Genomic DNA, 23,006 nt, shown 5'->3' on the forward strand with positions numbered 1-23,006 from the left:
GAGAGATAGAGAGATAAGAGAGAAATAGACAACAAAAATAAATTATAATAATTTCTCTCACAAAACGAGTGTAGTCAAGTCTCCTTGCACTTTTAAAGGATTTTCACTATAACCATATAAGATTACAATTTTCTCAAACACACAAGAGACTTCATTTGCTCAATCACAAAAGAAAGAGACTTTTACAATCTAAGATTAATCAAATAAAAGAGATTGTTGTTTACACTTAATATACAATTAGAGATATAAAAAGTTTAGATTCAGATGACTTTTGATTATAAGATATGAAAGTTTGTAACAACTTCTATAAGTGTCTGTACTCTATATAATATGACAAAGTATGGGCACTTGTAAAATGATAGAAATCTTTTTGTTTCTTCAACTCCTTTGGTCCTTATATAGGAGAATATCTGAGAGTCGTTGTTGAAGAGGTTCTAGCACATCAAATTAGTCCTTAAGAAGCTTGATCAGACATGTTGAGATGTTGCTTAAATTGAATAGTGTTGTTGAGTAGTCATTCAAAATTTCGTTGCTTCTAATAGAATGATTCATTACATTCTCATTGTTCTTGAATTCCTTTGTTTGTTTCTACACATGGTCAGAAGAAGACAAATTGTACTACTCTGAGTCTAATAGTGATATTCCTTATGACGACGACAAAAGTGGCTCAGAGTATTTAGCATTTGACGTTACATTTAGATGCTTCATCCTTTAGAGTCTTAAATACTTCAGATGCTTCATTCCTTCAGATCCTTCTAAAAACTCTCTTATGATTAGGATGTTGACTTTCTGACTGACCTTTCTTCATATCTTATTCCAAGTCTTATAAGCTTATCTTTTGCTTCAAATGCTTCTTTATGTGTTCAGAGTCTTTATGTTTCAAAACCATACTTGATTAAAGAATTGGAATTTAATTATGTGGTCTGCACACTTGAACATAGATCAACATATCTAATTGCTCTTTCATACCTTGTTATCATCCAAATTTTAGAGCTTGTGCAAAACTCATTTTGGTTCAACAAAAGTCACCATGACCAATTTTTTTTTACCCAAACTTAATGATTATTACACTATGTGTATCCATTCTTCACAAATTCCCCCTATAAATCTCAACACATCCTTTGCAAATTATCATTGCATCTCACATTTTTACCTTCTTCTACAATGTTTGATTGCTGGCCTTTCATACAAAGTTTCTTTTATTTTTATCTAGGGATAATATGAATGGTTAAAGGGCAATGTCCCACTTTGCAAATTGGCAAGCTCTGTCTTGGTGTAAGTTTGCTTTGTCTGGGTGTAAGGTTTCTTATCAAAGTCTCCATCTTTCACCTGATTTTGCTTTACCCTTCCTCCTTTGCCTTCCTAGGATGCGAGAGGAAACAAACTTTACCCTAGTCTTATTCCCCCTCCATCTACTTCCACCATAGATTTAGCTTTAAATATCTAATAATTTCTTGTAATAAGCATTTTGTTATTGTAATTTTGTGTAATAAACATTATGTTAATGAAATGTCTTGATCAATTAATAAAATGAGAATTAATAAAATATCTAATAATTTCTTTTATTAATAAACATTATATATATATATATATATATATATATATATATATATATATATATTGGCATTTTCAATCGTGTAATCTTAACACTGTTCTGAAATATTGGACAAAACATAGTTTCATATTATATACTCCAAAAATCTTTAAAAAGACGTTCGAAATTATATAATCCAAACAAAGAGTATAAGAAGTAGACAAGATGGAAAAAGTAAAAGCCTTATAAAACAACATGGATTCAAGCCTTGGTGGATGTGTTGACCACTATACAAATGTATGTTATGAGTTGTATGAAGATGAATATTGCATTCTTTCGTGAAGATGGAAATTACATATTCTTCTGTGTAGATGAACATTAAGTTCTTCCCTTCATTAATTTTATGCAAATATGTTTTAATAATAATAATTTATTTGTTTAGTAATAATTTGAAGCAAAATTACACAATTCTCTCTTTAATTTAATTTTAGATAACATTTTTGTCTTTTACATTATTGTTTGTCCCGACTTAATTCTTTATATTATAAAATGTCAACATAGTTATCATTTTTTTATCAAAAAAATTCATCAAAAACTACAAAAAAATAATCAAAAATTTATCAAACTTATAATCAAACTACAATCTTCATCATACAAACCAAGAAACCCAGATTTCATAAAAAAAATCTTACAGAAAATATAAGATATTGTCAATTAATAACATAAATAAAGGACTAGATCGGTACAAAAATAAAAGATAAAGGACTAAAGTGTAACTTGAAATTCAGTTAAGAGACGAATTGTGTAATCTTGCCTAATTTTTATAATAGTAGTTCAAAGTGTCATTGTCGGATGTGGCGGGAGATGGTTGTTAGAGTCGTGATCGACTCTGATTAGAATGGCAGTGTTGTAATGGCAATAAAGTGATGGTCAATGGTGATTAGAGATTGATAAAGTGTTGATGGTGGTGGTCAATGTGATGGTTCTCAAGGATTAGAGATAGTTGAAGTGGTGTTAGATAGTTGTCAAAGTGATGGTTGAATTAGTGGTTGACGGTGGTAAAAGTGGTTATTGATAGTGGTTATAGTAATGGATGGTGATCATATTTGTTTTGAGCAATGATATTTATACAACCAATATGTGACAACTTTTGTGACAACCCTCTTTTTCTCTCTTTTTATTGGTCAAAGACAATAGAGAGAGAAAAAGGAAGAGAGAGAATAAAAACATAATGTGAGTATGAGAGAAATGGTTGTATAAAAGTTGTCACAAAATGGTTGTACAAATATTATTTCTCATTTGTTTTAGAGATGATTAGTGTGATGATGGACAACCAACTGTGAAAAGCTGTTATTGTTAAACAAAAATAAGAATTATAAAACTTGTTTTATGATTTGAAATGAAATCAAACTAACTAAAAACACCAATTAACGTCAAATTGAACTCTCAAAACAAAAAATTAGAAACTTAGCGTAAGAATTAAAGCACCATTACAAATATCATTGTTTGTTTGGAGCTTGTTTAATGATAGACTTTCTAGTAAAAATAACTTGATTAGTAGAGAAGTACGTAATTTAGGAGTATCTTTGTATCTTACACGATGTCATTAGAATAAAACATCCAAACATCATTTTTTTTTACCAAATAATCTAATGACTAAAAATTAACCCTTTATATTGTAAATAAGAGGTAAGTCTAGAGTTTGAACTTGAATATCTTGCATGGTTACCCTATATATTACTTTGACCAAGAATATCACTCGCCCGGCCCCACTCTATTCTTTCTCTCTGCGCTATTTCGACCATCAACCAAACCAAAAATAGTGTCTTATTTCTTCTCTCGCTCTGCATTCTCTCTTCTTTAACTCTCTCCAACCAATCACAACACAAAACCCGAGATTACTGCAAACATTCTGTGAAACATTAATTGGCGCCAGAATTTCTCTTTCTCAATCTCTCCAATTCCCAAATCCTAGGGTTTTCATACACACCATTTTTTCAACTTCCAAATTCTCAAACTTCAAAACCCGTTATTCGACATCGATTTCCGTTACTTTCAATGGCGAATTCTCGCCCTTCTAAGCGCCACAAAATCAGCAGGTTCGTCAACGTTCTATCTCATCCATTCTGTTTTGTTTTCTTTTTAACTGTTTCACTGGTAACTTTTAGTTTTGTTCCTTGCCATTTCTGTGTTTCGGGGTTGGGATATGTTGTTTATTGTAATTTTATATCTAGCGGACACCAGATACGACACTGACACGTCGAGATTGGTAAGGATTTTAGAAAATGATATAATTGAATGTAATCCCTTGTTGGAAACTGATACGTGTCCGAACACACCTTCCAAGTGTCGATGTTTATGTTATAGAGGTATGAAGCACGGACATTCCTCGAATTAGGTGTGTCACTGTGTCCGACACCAAACGACACAGACACATATAATTACACTGAATTATGTGATTTTCTTAAATTATTAGCGGTGTCGGAGTGTCAGAGTCAGTGCCACCGTCACTGTCAGTGTCTGTATGGTGTCCGTCCGTGTCTGTCATGTTCGTGTCCGTATCCGTGCTTCATGGTTATAGAGGTAATTTTGTTCTCAAGTCATTGTATGTTAATGTAAGGATTGAATTTTAGCTTTCTTCCTTGTAAGTTATGTATTTGAGGTTGGTCTATGTCGTTTGTTGTAATTTTCCATGAAGCAAAGACACGAGACACAACACTAACACTGACACATATATAGTATCCCACATTTGAGAAATTCAAAAATTAGAGGAAAATGTGAATTTATTTGGGTATCCTTAAAAATCATGCTTCATATATTTTTATAAATGGTTTATATTTTTATTACTGTAGAAGTGAGTTTTCTTTTCTATCTTTGTTGTTGTGCTTTACTTTTCTGTACTTCATGCTCTACCCTATGGTGATTAACTAAATTAGAATTCATATTTCATGCTTAATATTTGAAATGAGGGATACGATCTAACCCCATATTTTTTTGTTTGAAAATGGTGAAAAGGTTGTGAATTGTGATTATGGAGTTGATGATTTGAGTTTTGTTTCAGGGGGGAGGATGATTATATGCCTGGAAACATTTTAGAGATTGAACTTCATAATTTCATGACATTTGATTACTTAAAATGTAAACCCGGGCCTCGATTGAATCTTGTAATTGGGCCAAATGGTTCTGGAAAGAGTTCTCTTGTATGTGCTATTGCTCTTGGCCTCTGTGGAGAGCCTCAGGTTGGTTTTTGTTTCCCACATTTGAACAGGTTTCGTTTTCTTTTTGCTAAGAAGCTTCTGAAGAATTTATTTTTGAACCATTTCATACGACTTTCTGCAGTTGCTTGGGCGAGCCACAAGTATTCAGGCATTTGTGAAGCGGGGAGAAGATTCTGGGCACATTAAGATTACCTTGAGGGGGGACCATAAAGAGGAGCAAATTACAATTATGCGTAAAATAAACACTAGCAACAAGTCGGAATGGGTTTTAAATGGTGGGTTTTTTGACACCAGATATACTCTTTTATTGAATGCTACTTTCAATTTGATAGCAATTGTTAAGTTTTTGGTTGATTTTAACTGTATTAGAAATGTTTAAAAGGTAAAATACAAAATGTAGTTTCTGCTTTTGATATTGATATTGCATTTTATCAGGTTGGTGTCACTTATTTTGGTGTAACTATAATAGTTCTAAAACAGGATGGTATATATCTGCATTACAACATAGACAGACATATTTCATTAGAACAATCATTCTGGGCTCTTATCATGAACGTTGGAAGTGTCTTTCTACCACAAACGAGTTCTTGTATGTTAGGGTTTATGGTTTATGAAGGTTTTGGTAAAAAATTAAGGATATGATATTTCTGAAACAGTTAGCAATTTTTTCTATCGCTTGGTGAATATAGCTATGATTGAGTGAAGCATGAACATCTTTAGGAGTTCTCTCTTGCCCTTAATTTATATTCTTCAAAAAATTTCCTTGTAATACATTAAATTTTGGATTTCCCCCTTATATGTCAATTTTATATACTGAACATTTATATGTATGTATGTATAATGACCAAGAGAAAAAAGTTGCATGTGCTAACTGCAAATAAAGTATAATATTACTACTGACAAATTTAAAACAGTATGATCAGTTATGTGATCTGCCAATGTATTAATTTCAGGAAATATTGTGCCCAAAAAGGATGTGGCTGAAACCATTCAGAGGTTTAACATCCAAGTAAATAATTTGACTCAAGTAAGTTTATGACCTGCAATCATTATACTTCATGGTATTTAGACTATAGTGTTACACACAGTTTTAATTTGCTTAGTTTAACTCTGGACTATTCTTTTATTTATTTATTTATTTATCGCGTTCTATTGAGGGGTAACCTTGGCCCAATTGGTAAAGTTGTTGTCGTGTGACTGAAAGGTCACGGGTTCAAGTCCTGGAAACAGCCTCTTGTGTAAAATCAAGGTAAGGCTGCGTACGATACACCAAATGGTGGGACCCCTTCTCGGACCCTGCGTATGCGGGAGCTTTAGTGCACCGGGTTGCCCTTTTATTTATCATGTTGTATTCTAGAACTTTCTGCTTCAGTAACTCAATGAACCACCTTCAGTTAGAAACAGTTATTAAGTCACATCAGTTTGAAAATCAGTAGAGCTCTATAAATGGCTCTAGCTTGGTTCAGTTAAATGAGGTTGAACATTCATTTTCATCAATGAAATTTCATTCAGTTTCTTTACTGTCAGAGTTCTTGAATTCACTACACCAACCTGTCAGACTTAAACAAGGTTGACCATTCATTTTCATAAATGACCTGTGGAATTTTTTCTCCTCCACTTTCTCCACTGCCACCTTCCACCATCATTACCCATATTGGCCCCACTTCCTTTTGTTCTCCACATATAAACTTCAGTGCCAAGCCTTCCATCCTAATCAGGTGTAAAATATCCATGTCCCTAAACAAATCTTTTTCTTTTAATAATTTTGTGTCGACATACCTAGACTGAATGGTATCTTTAATTTTTATGAATTTGCCACATCCTCATATCCACGTCACATTATGTTTTGGCCTTCACAGCTTCCTGTGATTTAGTTGTTTTATTTATTAGTTTTGAGGAATATTGATTGGTATAGGTATTATGTTTATTGTGATGTTCAAATCTATGATGGGCTAATACTTTGTTTTTCTTTCTATCCTTCTGAACTACTTCTTTGGGATCCTTGTCTTTTTGGTAGTTTTTACCGCAAGACAGGGTCTGTGAGTTTGCAAAGTTAACTCCTGTGCAACTTCTGGAAGAGACAGAAAAGGCTGTTGGTGATCCACAACTTCCAGAGCAACATCGTGCACTTATTGACAAAAGTCGTGCATTGAAGCATGTTGAGCTGGTAAGTTCACTCTTTACTAAGGAATGATAGAAATCTTCTAAATCTTAGCTGCTTGTAAACTTCATGATCAATTTGCTAATTCTGTCTCAGTCTCTGGAGAAAAATGAAGGAACTTTAAACCAGTTGAAGGAACGTAATGCTGAATTAGAGAAGGATGTTGAACGTGTTCGTCAAAGAGATGAACTTCTTGCCAAGGTTAACTATTGGGTTTTGTTGATCATAATCACATGCATTGTCTGAATGTTTTGTATATGCCGAGCAATGTAGACTCCTCTGTGGTGATGTCTATTTTTTTTCTTTCTGATATGCCTAGTTCATCCTTTATTTTTCTCATATAAGAGGTTTTCTGATTCTCCTGCATTGAAAGGTCACTGTCTTTAATGCACTTTTTAAAAGGAAAATATAAAAAATATGCTTGTATCTGTTTTGTAGGCCGAATCAATGAAAAAGAAATTGCCATGGTTGAGGTATGATATGAAGCAGGCTGAATATCGTGAAGCTAAGGAGCGTGAGAAGGCTGCAGCAAAGGAGCTTGAGAAGGCGGCAAAATTATTAAATGAACTTAAAGAACCTATTAAGTATGCTATCCTTTCTTACTTTGTTACATGTTTGTAATTGTTTGCATTTTGATCCTCTTAGAATTTGAATTGCTATATGAGAAGGTTGCTTATATTTTAGCAGGGGTAGAAGTTTGGGATGGGCACTTGACTTTTGATCAAATTCATAATAGGTTGTTCGATTAATAATTGTAGAGTTTTCAGCTGTTTTATATTTAAGTGAAGTCAAGGAACAAAAATATGTCTCACTCTATATCCAGGAAGAGGCTTAATATAAGCCTTAAAATGCAGGATTTGAATAAAATGAATTCATAATCCGATAAGGAATTTATAACCTGCAACACCACCACCATTGTATGGTAGCTTGTCAAATTTCTGCCACTGCCATCCGCGATGACCGCCATTTAACAACACATTGGTCATACCTTGAACGGAAAATCTTCCCTTGCCACTCTCATTAGTAACCACATAAATTGCGGAGATGCACCAACAATTATATTTCATGAGCATTTTTTACATGAACATATGCCACTGATTTAAAGGTGAACTGCATGTCCTAATACTACATGGGTCATCCATCACTCCACATTTTTTTTTTTGATTAATTAACATCTCTTTTGTTTATTGACCTCCTATTTCTTTGTTTTTAATCCTAATCCACTGGAGGTTAAATTCATACTTTTCATTCCTCGTATACTTTCTCAGATCATCTTTTATCTCCTTTCTATTGTTTATTTTGATGCCTTATCTGATAAAAACCGAGGGAAATGAAAGAATATTCAAAAGAATTCATAAAAAAAAAAAAACAGTATTAATCCAACATTAAGGTATTTCACAGGAGAAGTATCTAATTGGCTTTCTCAGTTAGTTTAATCAGTCACAGAATCACATACTGAATTCTATTACTTTCTATTTATTTTCAATAGAAAATATTGCTATTTCTGTTATTGTATTATTACCCCTTCAAATGTAGGGTGGTTGGTAAAGTGAATCCCTGTCTACCACCTTGAGTTTTCCTGCGAGTGTGAGAAATCTCGGAGGAGAAAGTGGCTTGGTGAGTACTTCAACAATTTGATCGGTGACTGGAATATGCTGGATAATTATACTTTTGTTACGATTTTATCTGAGGAAGAAAATTTCTAGCTCCATGTGCTTGGTTGTAGAATGCAAAACTCAATTATGAGAGGGAGATTGCACTAAGATTATCACAATATTGTACTGGAGTTTGAAATGGAATTAGTAGTTCTGTCAACAAAGGCTGAATCCACAATACTTCAGATGCAGAGTTGACCAATCTTCTGTATTGAACTGCAGTGCTAGATCTAGCAACTAGGATTTGTTAAACAGATCACCGTGAAACCATGTTGGAACCAAGTTAAACCTAAGAACCTGAAGTATACTTCCTATCCTGTGGATCAGCAATCTAATATGCATCAGAAAAGGCTGTGAGGGATACAGGACGGGAAGGGGAGGTAGGGTGTAGAAACCCAAATTGGTTTATGGACAAACTCAAATTCCAAATTGTATCATAATCTACTGTAGTTCTGTTTAGGTGGGAGGGTGGTCTGTTGAGAGTCCCAGATTAGATAGTGATATGATCTGAATAGTGTTTATAAGTGGTGGCTATCGCTCCCTTTGCATGTTGGTTTTGTAGGATTGAGTTAGGTTCAATCCAAATTCTAAGATTAAATCTTCAATTTTTTATTTTTTTTTATTTTTAAATCCATCATAAACCCCATATATTTTTTGTATAAAAATGATTATTGAAGGAATTGACGTAGAGGAAGACTGATGGTAGAATTGATTTGTTTAATTTTGAAAACACAGTGTCTTGATTGACTCAATAAAAACTTGAGCACCAAGTTCGTACATAGTCCATAATGCCTAACACTATTGGGGTTTGTGTGTGGTAATACGGATGGCTCTTTAATTGATCAACACAGACATTAGGCTGTGACAGGAACTTAAGATATTCAGTTTAACTTAACCACACAAAACCGACTTGTAGGATTAACACTGATCAAGCTTTACAAGCATTATCTTGGTCATATCTCTAATTAATGTGATATTTTCAACACATCACCAGATCACCTCAACCCTAGGACCAAACATCTGAAATGTGCACTATGTAGATAGATAACAGGGATGTCAACAATACTGCGCCAGTGCTTTTTTATTGCTGCAAAATAGATTGGTTGATTACTGTGATTTTTCCAAGACTATACTAAAATAGTGTTTATTTTATGTTTTGATACTATACTACACTACCAACGAAAAATCAGTTTTAGTGTTCTAGCGAGATTTTACAGTACAGTAGAATAGTAATATTTTTTATCATTTTAAATGGATTTATTTAATGCTGGTCTATTGAGTTATAATCAAATTAATCAAGTTATGGGCATGGTATTATTGTTATGAATATGATATTTAGCCGGGGATGGTGATGTCATAACAGAACCATATCTATATTATTACAAGAACATCAGCCTAAGCTTATTCCCTTGATGGAGTTGGCATCCTTGTTGTCCTTTACTGTATTATTGTTGCTATGTTATGAATATGTCTGTGTGGTAAACCCCTCCCTTTGGTATATATAAAAAAAAAGGCAGCTCGGTGCACTAAAGCTCCCGCAGAAGCAGGGTCTGGGAAGGGGTCCCACCCTTTTGGTATATATGATTTGATAAATTTATAATTTGTCATGCTTTAAACAGGAAACAAAAAGAGGAGAAAGCTGCATTAGATGCAAAGTGCAAAAAGGCTAACAACCGAATAAGTGACAATGCCAAGAAAAGAATGGATCTTATGGAGAAAGAGAATCGATTGGTAATTTTTCTCATCCATTACTTAACATACTTTATTTCTATAATTTTTTAGTGAGACCCGAAACCAGCGCCTTCATTATCAATCATGCATTTTCTTGACAGAAGTTGTATTTTGGCACTGAGTCCATCAAAGTAAATTAATAGCTATTCATGTTATTGTAGTTGTGCGTTTTTCTTGTAACTTTCTGATGTGATTTTAGTTCTTTGTATCAATTTATAGGAGGTGGAATTACAAGGGAAGTACAAAGAGATGGACGAGTTGAGGAAGCAGGAAGAAACTCGGCAACAGAAATTAAAAAAAGCTAGGGAGGAACTTGCAGCTGCTGAACTTGAACTTGAGAGTCTAAACCCTTGTGAACTTCCCAAGGATGAGATTGTAAGTGTTCAGTGGTTATATTATTTACACACACACACACGTGTGTGTGTGTGTGTGTGTCGGATGTATCAAATGAGAAGGCTTTTTATTCTGAGAGATGAGTGGGCATTTGAATTATACAATAATTGTTAATTTTGAGATTGAAACGATACGATAATTCTGAGGTCTATAATGACTACCTACCGGCAGCGATGAAGAAAGGTTTGGTTTTTTTTTTTTTGGTTACGAAGAAAGGTTTGGTTTGATAAAAAAGGTTTTTTTATTTTTAAATAAAAAATATTAGAGTTGATTCAACAACCAAGTCTTGTCCACGAACTGGAAGAGTAAAAATTGAAGAAAAAAAAAACTGCAGCAGTAACACACAAGAGAGAAGATGCAGGTTTTTTTGTGTGTGTTTTGATAATGATGAAATGAAAAGATTAATCCAAGGATCGCAATTTAACCCTCTCATCTCTCACAATAAAAAGCCCTCACTTGATACATCCCCTACATATAACACTCCCAAGCTAGTAAATCATTTGATATGTCAATGAGATACATCAAAATTAACGTCTTATAAACTTTTAAAAACGAGTTAATTTTGATGTATCTTATTGACATATCAAATAATTTCCGATTAATGTAAGATTTTGTAGATATGATCTTTGTTATAATATCTTTCAATCCAACGGTCAATTTTATAATACGATTATCCAGCAAAGACTTATCAGAGGCGTCATATTATTTTGACACCATGGTGTCAATTGATCCTGTCCCATATATACACACACACACACACACACACACACACACACACACACACACACACACACACACACACACACACACACACACATATATATATGGACATAACATACACACAATTAAGAGCACACTTTCTGTAAGTGCAATTAAGGGGCATGCTTGATTTGAGTTTTTTTTTTTAAATAAAAACATAAACTTGTTTGAGTAGTTTTATGAATGTTTATTCTCCAAATTTGTTCGTATTTTCTATTTTTAGAACAAGAAAACAAGAATAACTTACAATTTTAATTTTTATTATTGCTTTTCATCATCATATTCTGTCCACCACCATTGTTGTCGTCTCTACAGCTCCCCACAATGCCTTCCACCTCCGCCACCACTACAACTTGACAGCCTATATCGTCACCATCGCTGAATCGTGATAGTGTTAGAGATAGTCTATGTACTGGGCATGAGCCTAACTTCTATTAGCTTAGCGGTTGCTTCTGTCTTATGACAGCTGGCTTCTTTTGTTCCTAGTAGCTTCTGTTAGAAGCTTCTAGTTAGTTAAGAGTAAGTAGCTTGTGCCACAATCTTCTAGTTTGAATCTGTTACGCTCTGTATCTTATATAAATACAGTGGTAGTATCATTGCAATCATTCAACCAATTATTATGAATTCTGAATATTCAATTTTGTCTCAGTTTCGTTTACTTTCTTGTGCTCTGGATTTCAAACACGGTATCTAGAGCTTCTATTTCGATCTTGTGCCTGTTTCCATGGCCACTTCGAATCCATTTGTCAATTCTGATGGCAATTTTCCCTCTTCGCACTGCATGTTAAGTTTTATGATAAGAACTTCAAGCAGTGGAAGCAGCAAATCTATGGTCTCATGAGGACAGCTCCAATGCCAACTGCAGTTGTGTCAGTTCTATCTCAAATGGCACTTGGAAATTTGGCACGCTCAACATAGGTAGTTCCATCATGACCTTTTTAATTCTTTGAAAGCTTTCATAGCTTCGTCTCCCCAATGAAAGCTATTCTTTAATAACTGAGCGAGAGGCCTAGCAGTAATTTCATAATCTTTGACGAACTTTCGGTAATAACCTGTCAATCCCAAGAACTGTTTTAGCCTCTTGATGTCTTTTGGAATTGGCCACTCTTCCATTCATTTGGCCTTAAGTGGATCTCTTGAAATACCTTCTCCTGAACACTGTTCAGTAAGTTCCAGGTGCATTGACTGACTAGGAAAAATTGATCAGGTATAATAGAGACTAGATTCAATTATTGTAAAGCCAAGTATACTTAATTCCCATTATTCTCACTCGATATATCTGTGATATGTTTGTTACTAACTTTAGCCAATATTGTACTCAGCGGAAATTGTTTATATGATTTTTTTTTCTTACCAGCTTAGACTGAGAGAGGGAATTGTGGAGTTGGATTATTCTGCTAATCAAGCGAGACAGAATAAGTCACAAGCAGAAAGCGAAATAAAGCATAAAAAGTTCTCTTTGATGAAGTGTAAAGATAGGTAGAAGTTGGGCAAAACATGAGGTTTTCTTCAGATTGGTTACTTGTGTGAATATATTGTTTAATTCTCTATTGTAAAATTTGCAGGTTGATGGAAATGAATAATAAAAGTACCAAGTGTTTGCATGCATTGCGAAAATCTGGGGTTGAAAGAATTTTTGATGCTTATAAATGGGTCCAAGAGCATCGTGATGAATTCCACAAGGAGGTTTATGGCCCAGTTTTAGTTGAGGTATATATGTCAAAAGCATGGTTTTATAGCCTTTGGTCTTCTTACTTGGTCTGTTAAACTGTTGAGTGAATTTACAGGTGAATGTCTCAGATCAATCTCATGCTGGATATCTAGAGGGTCAAGTTGCTTGGTACACTTGGAAGGTAGTCCTGGATATTTTATTATGGTCTCTTTTGTTTTCGCCAAAGCAATTTTTGCTGAACTTTTCTCCATCTAATACCACGGAAATTCTGTCTACATTTTTGTAGATTTAGATATTTTGTAGTTTTTTTTAGCCCATGCTTCTCTTAAACTTGCTTTCTATTATTTTTTGTGGAGACCTTTGGGTCTGCTTGGTTCAATCAAGGGAAGAGGGACTTTAATGGTGGGGAGGGGAGGGGGAAGGGAGGTGAGAGATTTAATTAGACAATTTTTTTGCATGGTTGGGAGGTGTGAAGGGGAGATATTTTATTTGAGAGGAAGGTCTACTTTTTTGTTTATGCCCTTATTTTTTTATATTTCATTTTATGCAAGAATATTTTAGTCAATGCGTTTAAACATTATCAACCCCCCCTAATCCCCCTGTTGAGGGGAGCCAAAATTTAGTCATGTCATGAGGGAATTCACTCCCATCCTCACCATAAAATTGAACAAAACAAGCAATGTTTAAAATAATCCTTCAACTCCCTGTCAATTTCCCCCAGCCCGTCACTATGTTAATGTTTTATTTTTTCTCTCTTCCTTTGACTGTATCCTTTTTCCTATGCAAAAACTATGTATTTTCAGTCACATTGACAAAAATTGGTCGGTATAATGCTTTATTTTTATAACCCCACTTTATTTTGGTGTGGGGGTAGAATATTGTAATTATGCAGGTCTTATTGAAGAGGAGTCACTTCTCGCGCTTCACCATTTCCTGCATGGATATCAGTATCTCCTTATCCATACTGATTTATTCATTTTGTTCAAATGCAGTCTTTCATAACACAGGATCCCCGCGATCGGGACTTCTTGGTGAACAACCTACGGAACTACGATGTACCAGTTTTAAATTATACTGGTCATGATAGCCGAAGAGAGCCGCCTCCTGAAATATCTACCAATGTAAGTTTGGGGCAACAGTTTTGTTTAAGTTCCATCAGCATCAAACATTTCATCATTGTTGTATAATTCTTACCAGATGCGTGCTCTCGGTATCAACTCTCGTTTGGACCAAATTTTTGATGCTCCTGTTGCTGTCAAGGAGGTGTTGATTAGCCAATCTAATCTTGATCATTCAGTATGCCTCTCGTGCTTTGTCTGTAGATTTGTTATTTAAATGTATAGGTTCTTTGAAAAATGTTTCAAGCTAATATGTTTATGTGTTTGGATGAGGATTGATGTTATTTGTTATACAATCTTATTCCTTCCTTTTCTACATGTTTCAGTTTATTGGATCGAAAGAAACTGATCAGAAAGCTGATGGGGTCCCAAAATTGGGAATTACTAGTTTATGGACACCAGAAAATCACTATCATTGGTCTAAGTCTAGATATGGAAATCATGTCTCAGCAGTTGTTGAACAAGTGCAACGCCCTCAACTTCTAGTGAATAGTATGTCACTCTAAAAGCTTGGTCAACCAACATTTCGATCATGTGATTTAGTTTTAAATGCTGGTTCCTTATTCTCTCTCTCTCTCTCTCTCTCTCTCTCTCTACTTTTTGTTGTACTATTTAGATTTAAATGTGAGGGACATTGAGGATCTGAGCTCCGAGGAAAGGGAGCTTCATGAACAAATTGCTTCCTTGGAGGAAAGTCTTAAAAAGTTTCAAGACGAGGAAAGAAGCTTTGTGAATCAGGCTGCTAATCTTCGTAAGCAGTTGGTAGGTTACAGAAAATTTTGTATTTTAATTTCACTTGCTATATATCTGTCCTTGAGTTTTTTTTTTTCCCCAAGCGTTCATGTATTGTGTATAAAAGCTTTAATTTTAACCTAATCTGCGTTTGAAGAAATATGTTCCTACTAAAGTTTGAAATTTTGTTATTCTTTCTGATTTCCTTTAGGAGGACATTCGTTTAGAAGCACAAAATAAGCAAAAAGAGCGACAAGCAATTGTTAGGCGTATTGGTAAGTATAAGTGATATACTAAATTGAAAGATATGAAATAGTTAGATTACCATTTTGTTTTCATACTATAAAGCAAATACCTTGTTTTGACCTCTAGATCAAAAGAAAAGCAAACTGAAATCGATGGAGGAGCAAGATGATTTAGATACTGAGTTAGCAAAGCTTGTTGATCAGGCAACAAAGTGTAACATTCAACGATTCCATAATGCAATTAAAATTAAGGTGATTTATCTCTGTTCTTTTTACTTCTTCTTAATATCATGTTATTTGAAGCTCGAAGGGGCTGGCTAAGATGATCATAACAGAGCTTGTATATAGCTTGTTGTGGGTTCGAGTCCCCTTAGAGTGAGGGAAAAGTATAATTTCCTTGATATGTATTCACTGAACTCGGATGTGTTCCTTACATTGGATCAAGGCACCGTCTCTTCATCCTAAATTTTCATAATCATGTTTATTGCAGGTTTAAATTTTACATTATTTATTTGCATTTGGTTGGCATGATTATGGTTCAATATTTAAATGCACTCGCATTAATATGTTAATATATTTTTTTCAGGATTTTTTTTTTCTTTATTTGTTTTTGTTCCAAGAGGAATATGGTTTTTTATTGTTGATTTTTGGCCAATTGACAGGATCTTCTTGTTGAAGCCGCGGGTTACAGACGAAGTTTTGCTGAACAACGCATGACTTTCATTGAATTTGATGCAAAGGTAATCAAATAATAGTTATGCTGCTCATGCTGGCACATAATACATGCAACTGACTATTATTCGTCACCTTTATGCAGCTAGTTTTATAAACAATGTTTGAGCTTCTACGTTCTAATTTATAGGCTACCACTTTTCCGCCTAGGAATTAAAGTAAAGCAGTGAATTGCCATTCTACATTATGGATCGTTGGGTATTGTTTAATGAGTAAGGATCCGTTGACACCAGGTGTAATTCTAATGACTTACACCAAAGCTCAACTGTTAAAATAAATTAATCCATCGGATCCCATTTGTCAAATTCAATGAGGCACATACAACTCCTTCAATGATTTTGCCGTCAGCTAAACCTAATTGTTTCAACACAAAAATATAATTTATCAAAGTGCAGATCTGTTTGTATTCAATCCATTACTGCGGCCAGTACTTTGAATTTTAAATCATCTTTAAGAATAATATTCACCCACAATTGTCTAATTCGATCTTAATGATGTGATTTACTCTATGCATCGAAATCTAAATCAAAGTCGTGTCTAATATAAGATTTCAAATGGGCATGGACATTGAGATATGAAGAACTTCAAGCAAGAAAACATTCTATGATCACGGAAGAAGAAAGTAAACCATCAAATGAAACGAAAACATTTTATGAACATCCAAACAAGAAAATGTTTTCTGCAATTTTGGGAAGGGCCGAGAGAAGACGGCCGAGAGGGAATTATGTGTCTCGTTTTTGATTTCTTTTAATTTGACATATGTAAGCCGTTGGATTAAATTAATTTAACGGCTGAGATTTGGTGTAAGTCATTAGACTCACCTGATGTCAACGGATCCTAAGTCTTAATTAATAGTTCTAAAATGTGATAGGCTAAGCTTCTATACAAATTAATATCAAATTTTGGTATAAGTGTTTAGTTGTTCATGTGACTGGAAGTCATTAGCATGATTATCAAGTCGAGATTGAAACTGAATCAGATGACCTACTTTCCAAATCGTGAATCAAGTCTTATTATGAATCATATTACCAATAAAATATGACATTTTATGTAAAAACAAGTTACATAAACAAAATTATAAGCTAATAATATCATCTACAAACCTCAAAATTATTCAAGATTCAAGTAATGAATCAAATGACAAAAGAAAAGTGTCTGAATCATTAGAATTAATCGGTATTCGTCACAGTGAACCAGAATTCTAGATGAATACACACTAGAGTTTTCTCACTCCTTAGAATTTTTATTTCAAAGCAGTCTCCTATGTGTAAATTTTGCATCTAGCTTAACTGAGAAAATGATCTATCTATGTTTATAAGTTGTAACTAACTTTATCTGCTGCATCAAGCTGAAATTATTAGAGTACAGTAAAATGTTGTAGGAAGTTATGTAGTCAATCCTGGCTTTGGCTTATCTCATGTTGAATCTTGTGCCTGTGCTTGGTTTCTATGCTTATCTCTCTCTCTCTCTCTCTCTCTCTCTCTCTCTCTCTCATTTATATGTTTTGAATTTTCTTTAGATTGGAGAAGCGGAGGCCAGTCTGAAGCAGCATGAAAATTTTGCTCTGCAGGCATCATCACACTTTAATAACTGTGAGAAGCTATTTAAATGTTAATTTGTAGATTTTGTAAGATGCAACTTTGTTCCTAACTCTTGTTTTGCAGCTAAGAAAGAGGCTGAAGAATGTAGACAGAAGCTTACGGATTTATTAAATTATGCTAAGTCAATTGCCCGGCTTACACCCGACCTAGAGAAAGAATTTCTTGAGGTTTGTATTAGATATTCGTATACATTCCTTTTCTTGTTTTTAATATTATTGTTGCAATCACCAATCTCGTCTAGAAGGCTGCTTCTAGGTGAGATCATATTTTGTTGTTTGCTTTATGACTTTGAACTTGATATGTGGAAAGACTATATGAACACAAAAAGCATCTTTTTCTGCGTTCTTCATCTTCTATTATCAAAACACCTAAGAGGACCGTGGCAAAAATAAAATAAAAACATTATGATGGGGGAAATTATACATGTATTATAGCAAATACAATAACAATTTAACATCATTTTATCTTTTGCTATAAAAGTAGCTTATGTAAGCTTATGCATAAGCGCTTGTGCTTTAAATTTTAAGCTGCAAATAAGCTGTTTATCCAAACAGGCCCTAAATCACCACAAGCACTTAATTAAAACTTAGCTCACCATCCATAAGAACACCAAAACAGAACTGAGGGAGAAGAGCAACAAGTAGTCAAACACCAAACCAACAAATCCTACCCAACTAAAACCTAGCAAACCCGATGAAGGAAGAGCACCTTTGCTGCAGCACCACACAAGAGGAACAATGGAGAAGATGATAACCAGTGAAGGGGTGTCACACATAGAAACAATGGGCAAGTTTTTTTTGGTTGGGAAAAATGAAATGCTAAAAGTAGGATTGGAAGTGTTGAACACCTAATACTAATAGGCAAGGACGGAGCTAGGAATTACACTTAGGGGGGACCAAGTTTAGATGTAAAATTTAATAATGTAAAAAAATAAATGCATAACATTTACAAGAAATTATAAGATATATTTTATGTTGTGTCCTTCGTGGTTAGAGTTAAAATTATCATATTTGAGGTAAATTTTTCAGCAATGTCATCAATATAAACAATCATGTAGTTTATCATATTTCAACTTGTTGTTTTTCCCTGGTATCATAGTTTTCAATGCTGAAAAGCATGTTCTGTGGTTGTTTACATCAGAAGAGTCAACAAAAGTCACATCACTCTGTTAATCATGGCCTCTGTTGGTCCCCCTTCTAGCTCCGCCTCTGCATATAGGATGGAGAAAAAGTTGGTTATTATATTTTAACAATAGGATTGGAAGTGTTAGAACCTCATAGGATGGAGAAAAATGTTGGTCATTTGATTTTAACAATTGGATCGCTGGTTAACCTGCTTTTGGCATAGTGTGATCACACAATCGCACCAGATCACATTCCATATGGTTGGGACCGATAGGGCTCCCAAAATCATAGAATAGTGTGATCATTAAGATCGTGATTGTCTACCATGGTTTCTACAAATATAATATAAATGTAACTTGTAAGTCAATGGGAGCTCTAACAACATTTGGGTTTTTTCATTTAGATGCCTACTACAATTGAGGAGTTGGAAGCAGCTATCCAAGATACAACTTCTCAAGCCAATTCAATCCTTTTTGTCAATAATAACATATTGGAACAATATGAGGCTCGTCAGAGACAGGTGCTCTTCAATGTTGTAATTTTTGTTGGGTTATTTTCATGTGCCATCTATATTTACTGTGACTTTACAGATAGAAGATCTTGCGAAAAAACTTGATGCTGACAAGAAGGAATCTACAAGGTGTCTGGCTGAACTGGATAACATTAAGGTCAGATAACTGTTTCTTTACATAACCTGAATACTACAATGGATTGGTGAACCTATGCGGTTGATGGATTGACTACTGGAATTTTTTTTTTGATCCATCCTATGAAAAATGCTTGCCAGTTCTGTGATATAATCTTTAGAACTTGATGAAGATGGGAGGAGCCAGTATTCAAGTCCTGAGTTTTTAGCATGTAGCTAAAGTAGTTCGGTGCTATTTCAAACACCACCCTTTTTCGATGCATAGATAATATGTGATTTATAGTGCCTGATCTTCATGACCTCTTTTGTGTTTCTGGTTTTGGAAAAAAGCTCAAACCTTTGTTTTTTCTGCAGGGAAAATGGCTCCCTACATTGAGAAACCTCGTGGCCCAGATAAATGAAACTTTTAGTCAAAATTTTCAACAGATGGCTGTTGCTGGAGAAGTTTCACTAGGTTTGTCAGAATGTAATTGAAATTAATTTTATTTGGTTTCTTATGCTTCCATCCTCACCAATGTGTCTCCACTTCTCAGATGAGCATGATATGGACTTTGATCAATTTGGAATACATATAAAAGTCAAATTCAGGTGGGAGTTGTTCTGAAGCAGTTATTTTGTATATTCTGTTCTTAAGAATGGGATTTCACAGGGTGCCAAAATCCTAATAAAAGCAAAGGATACCTAAGGAATTTCCTTATATATATATATATATATATATATATATATATATATATATATATATATATATATATATATATATATATATATATATTCTCCCATACCGTATACTCCACCTTCACTTTTTATTTGTTTCTTACGGTATGTTTTTTGTTCTATCAGAGAAAGTGGACAGCTTGAAGTTCTCAGCGCCCATCATCAATCTGGAGGGGTACTACAGAGGATTATTTTCTTAGTGCATTGATCCTTGCCCCCGTCCCACATGCTAATTAACTTTTAAATTTGGTTTTCCAGGAACGATCAGTTTCAACTATTGTTTATCTTGTTTCACTTCAAGATCTTACAAACTGCCCATTTAGAGTTGTTGATGAGATCAATCAAGGTTCGTTAGTCTTTAGAGTAAATTCCTTTGGTTTAGCCGCAGACAGCACTTAAGAGATCTTCATTGACTCTTTTTTATCAGGAATGGATCCAATAAATGAAAGGAAGATGTTTCAGCAACTAGTGAGAGCAGCAAGCAAGCCAAATACACCACAGTGAGTGCTAATTAATATTACTTTTCAATTTGTTCGTTTAAAATTTAACAATAAAATCTGATGAATACATGTTACATACCTAATTCAGCGAGTCGAAAACTGTCTTTCATTTTTTTTAAGATTTTTGATAAACAAGGCTATTTATATAAACTGGCCGGTGTCACATTAGCTGGAAGAGAAACACTCAGTTAATGCATGCATAGTATTTATTTGAAATACTAGCAATATATGTGAGGCAAGTAAGCCCATAGCTTTGTTTGTCATTAGGAAATTAAGGTTGATCTTTGCAGGTTTACCAGTCACTAATGTGCCCTGTTCTGCCACATTTGATTGTTTCTAAAGTGTAAGTGACCATTAATCTTGTGCAGGTGTTTCTTACTTACCCCAAAGTTGTTACCAGATCTGCAATATAGTGAGGCATGCAGTATATTGAATGTAATGAATGGCCCTTGGATTGAGCAACCCTCAAAGGGTAATTTCTCATACCAAAAACTACATATATTCTCTTTTTTATTGTTGATATTGCTTACCATACATTTTCTTTCTGATAATCAGTGTGGACTGCTGGTGATCGATGGAGTATTATCACTGGACATGTTGGAGAGACAGTTTGTTAAAGTAAAACAAACACTATGGAGTTTATTCGCATTTTGTATAGTTTTGTGGAGAAAGAAAACAAAGTTTATAATTGAGTGAACTTGCTTTTGATTCATGGGAAATGCTAACAAGTGGTCCCCAGACACTCTTTAACCCTTTCGAAGATGTTGAATTGATCCATTGGTTGTAAATAATGCGGTAGAGGGTGTGGTAGACAAGCTTGACTGTCTAGGATCCGTATTCTTACTCTTTATACTATTGCTTATATTCAACGGTGAGATTTTGTTACCGCTTATTTAATTTCTTATTTACTCAATTATAGTAAAAAATTCAACAAACCAATACAAAAAAGATTAATGGAATGAAAAGAAGAAGAAAAAAATGCAATAGGTAATTTTGTGGTTCGGTTAAAAAATTATGAAATTTTGGGGTTACTACGAGTTTTTACTCGAGTTTTTAAAATGCCTTAATTATAAAAATGCCTTAATTATTATACTTGAGATTTTAGATTTTAAACTTTTTCTACTCTCGAGTTTTCATGCAAATATACACCAAACCATGTAAATTAAATGAGCTTATTGTTGAGGAGTCTAAAAAAATGCAAGTTTAACCGCCACCACTTTCTCATGTCTGGTGGTTAAACGCCACCACTTTCTCATGTCTGGTGGTTAAATAATGTCTTATTTTCATGCATTCGTATCACTTTTTGTAGATTTATTCTGTAAAAATTAGCAATGCTTAACAATTATGCTTTATAATTTTGCAAGAGTTTTGGAAAGTGTGTTCTTATCATATACAACTATATTTATTTATTTTATTTTTTTAATAGCCTCAACTGTAAGTTGTTGCTCTTATAAAACAATCTACTCCAAAATCAATTCCAACTGAAGCTTTATTTCGGAGCTTCAAAGACAAATTGAATCGCTTTTGAATTTTATTATTGTCTGACACAACAATTTCTTTTTATCTATTTCCTTTAATTGCCCATGTAGTTTGGTCATGCAAATCTTTAATATATTAAAGTATATTTTTCTAATTACACATTTAAAAGAAATTTTGATCCAACTAAACAACGAGTTAAATATGAATCACTTTTACATTATTGTATCTAAATATAAATTAATATTTATACAATCAAAATCGTTTCTCATTGTCACATTATCAAACATACACTTCGTACCGTTTGACCCGTTTTTATTTTTTATTTTTTTCAGCTTCTCTACATTTTAAGGAGAAGTTAGGCCAAACACAATATCAATAAAGTACCTTCTAAAAAAAGTATTTTTGTTCGAATGCATAAAATTGAATGAAATGAGCTCTGACCAAAAGTTGTTGAATGCTATTTCAAAAAACTACTTCTCGGCAATTTATTTCACAAGCAACTCACTTCAACTCACGCTGACGACCTTTTCTTTTATTTTTTAATATTATATTTCAATTTGCTTTTTTCTTCCATTTTATTTTATTTTATTTTTTTTCAACCGGTCTATTTAATTTTTTTTAAGGAGAGTCCATTTATTTTATTATCTTTTTTTAGGGCATTTTATTATCTTTTTATAACTTATATATTTAATTTCAATATCGTTTAATCATCACAACGTCACAAATATTTTTATTTCCTTTCTTCAACCTCGCAAATATACACACACACATTAGCGTTTGGGGGTAATATTTTGTGTCTGTCTACTAGTTTTTTTGTTAAGCTAATGCGTAAAATTTATTTTTAGTGTTGCATAATGCATATAATTATTTTTATAAAATTTTGATTTCAATTAAAAGTACAAGTATAGATGCCTAAAAAAATTATACTTGTATATATTTTGCACCTTTATATTGTAACAAACTATGCATATCTTTTTCTTATTTAATAAAAT

General features: G+C 33.7%; 1 protein-coding gene and 1 long non-coding RNA gene across 2 annotated transcripts; both read left to right on the forward strand.

Moving 5' to 3' along the window:
• The first annotated feature begins 3,484 nt into the window (after window positions 1–3,484).
• SMC5 (structural maintenance of chromosomes 5) lies at window positions 3,485–21,427 on the forward strand. The gene is made up of 30 exons (XM_085751464.1): window positions 3,485–3,633; window positions 4,596–4,773; window positions 4,874–5,027; window positions 5,706–5,779; window positions 6,770–6,919; window positions 7,010–7,114; window positions 7,352–7,497; window positions 10,188–10,299; window positions 10,519–10,674; window positions 12,809–12,930; window positions 13,017–13,161; window positions 13,239–13,304; window positions 14,116–14,244; window positions 14,321–14,419; window positions 14,568–14,733; window positions 14,858–15,003; window positions 15,185–15,248; window positions 15,346–15,470; window positions 15,881–15,958; window positions 17,470–17,542; window positions 17,615–17,718; window positions 19,079–19,195; window positions 19,266–19,343; window positions 19,676–19,775; window positions 19,855–19,909; window positions 20,162–20,210; window positions 20,294–20,381; window positions 20,463–20,535; window positions 20,904–21,007; window positions 21,091–21,427. The coding sequence occupies exons 1-30, from the start codon at window positions 3,593–3,595 to the stop codon at window positions 21,150–21,152; spliced, it is 3,159 nt and encodes a 1,052-aa protein (XP_085607590.1). The 5' UTR covers window positions 3,485–3,592; the 3' UTR covers window positions 21,153–21,427.
• LOC146936908 (uncharacterized) lies at window positions 10,745–11,020 on the forward strand. The gene is made up of 2 exons (XR_015030784.1): window positions 10,745–10,875; window positions 10,909–11,020. It is a non-coding gene; the product is annotated as an uncharacterized LOC146936908 (long non-coding RNA).
• Window positions 21,428–23,006: the final 1,579 nt, after the last annotated feature.

This window comes from Medicago sativa, chromosome 3 (genome assembly GCF_051527215.1).
Source record: "Medicago sativa cultivar Bolivia chromosome 3, Bolivia_mono, whole genome shotgun sequence".
Lineage (NCBI taxonomy): Eukaryota > Viridiplantae > Streptophyta > Magnoliopsida > Fabales > Fabaceae > Medicago > Medicago sativa.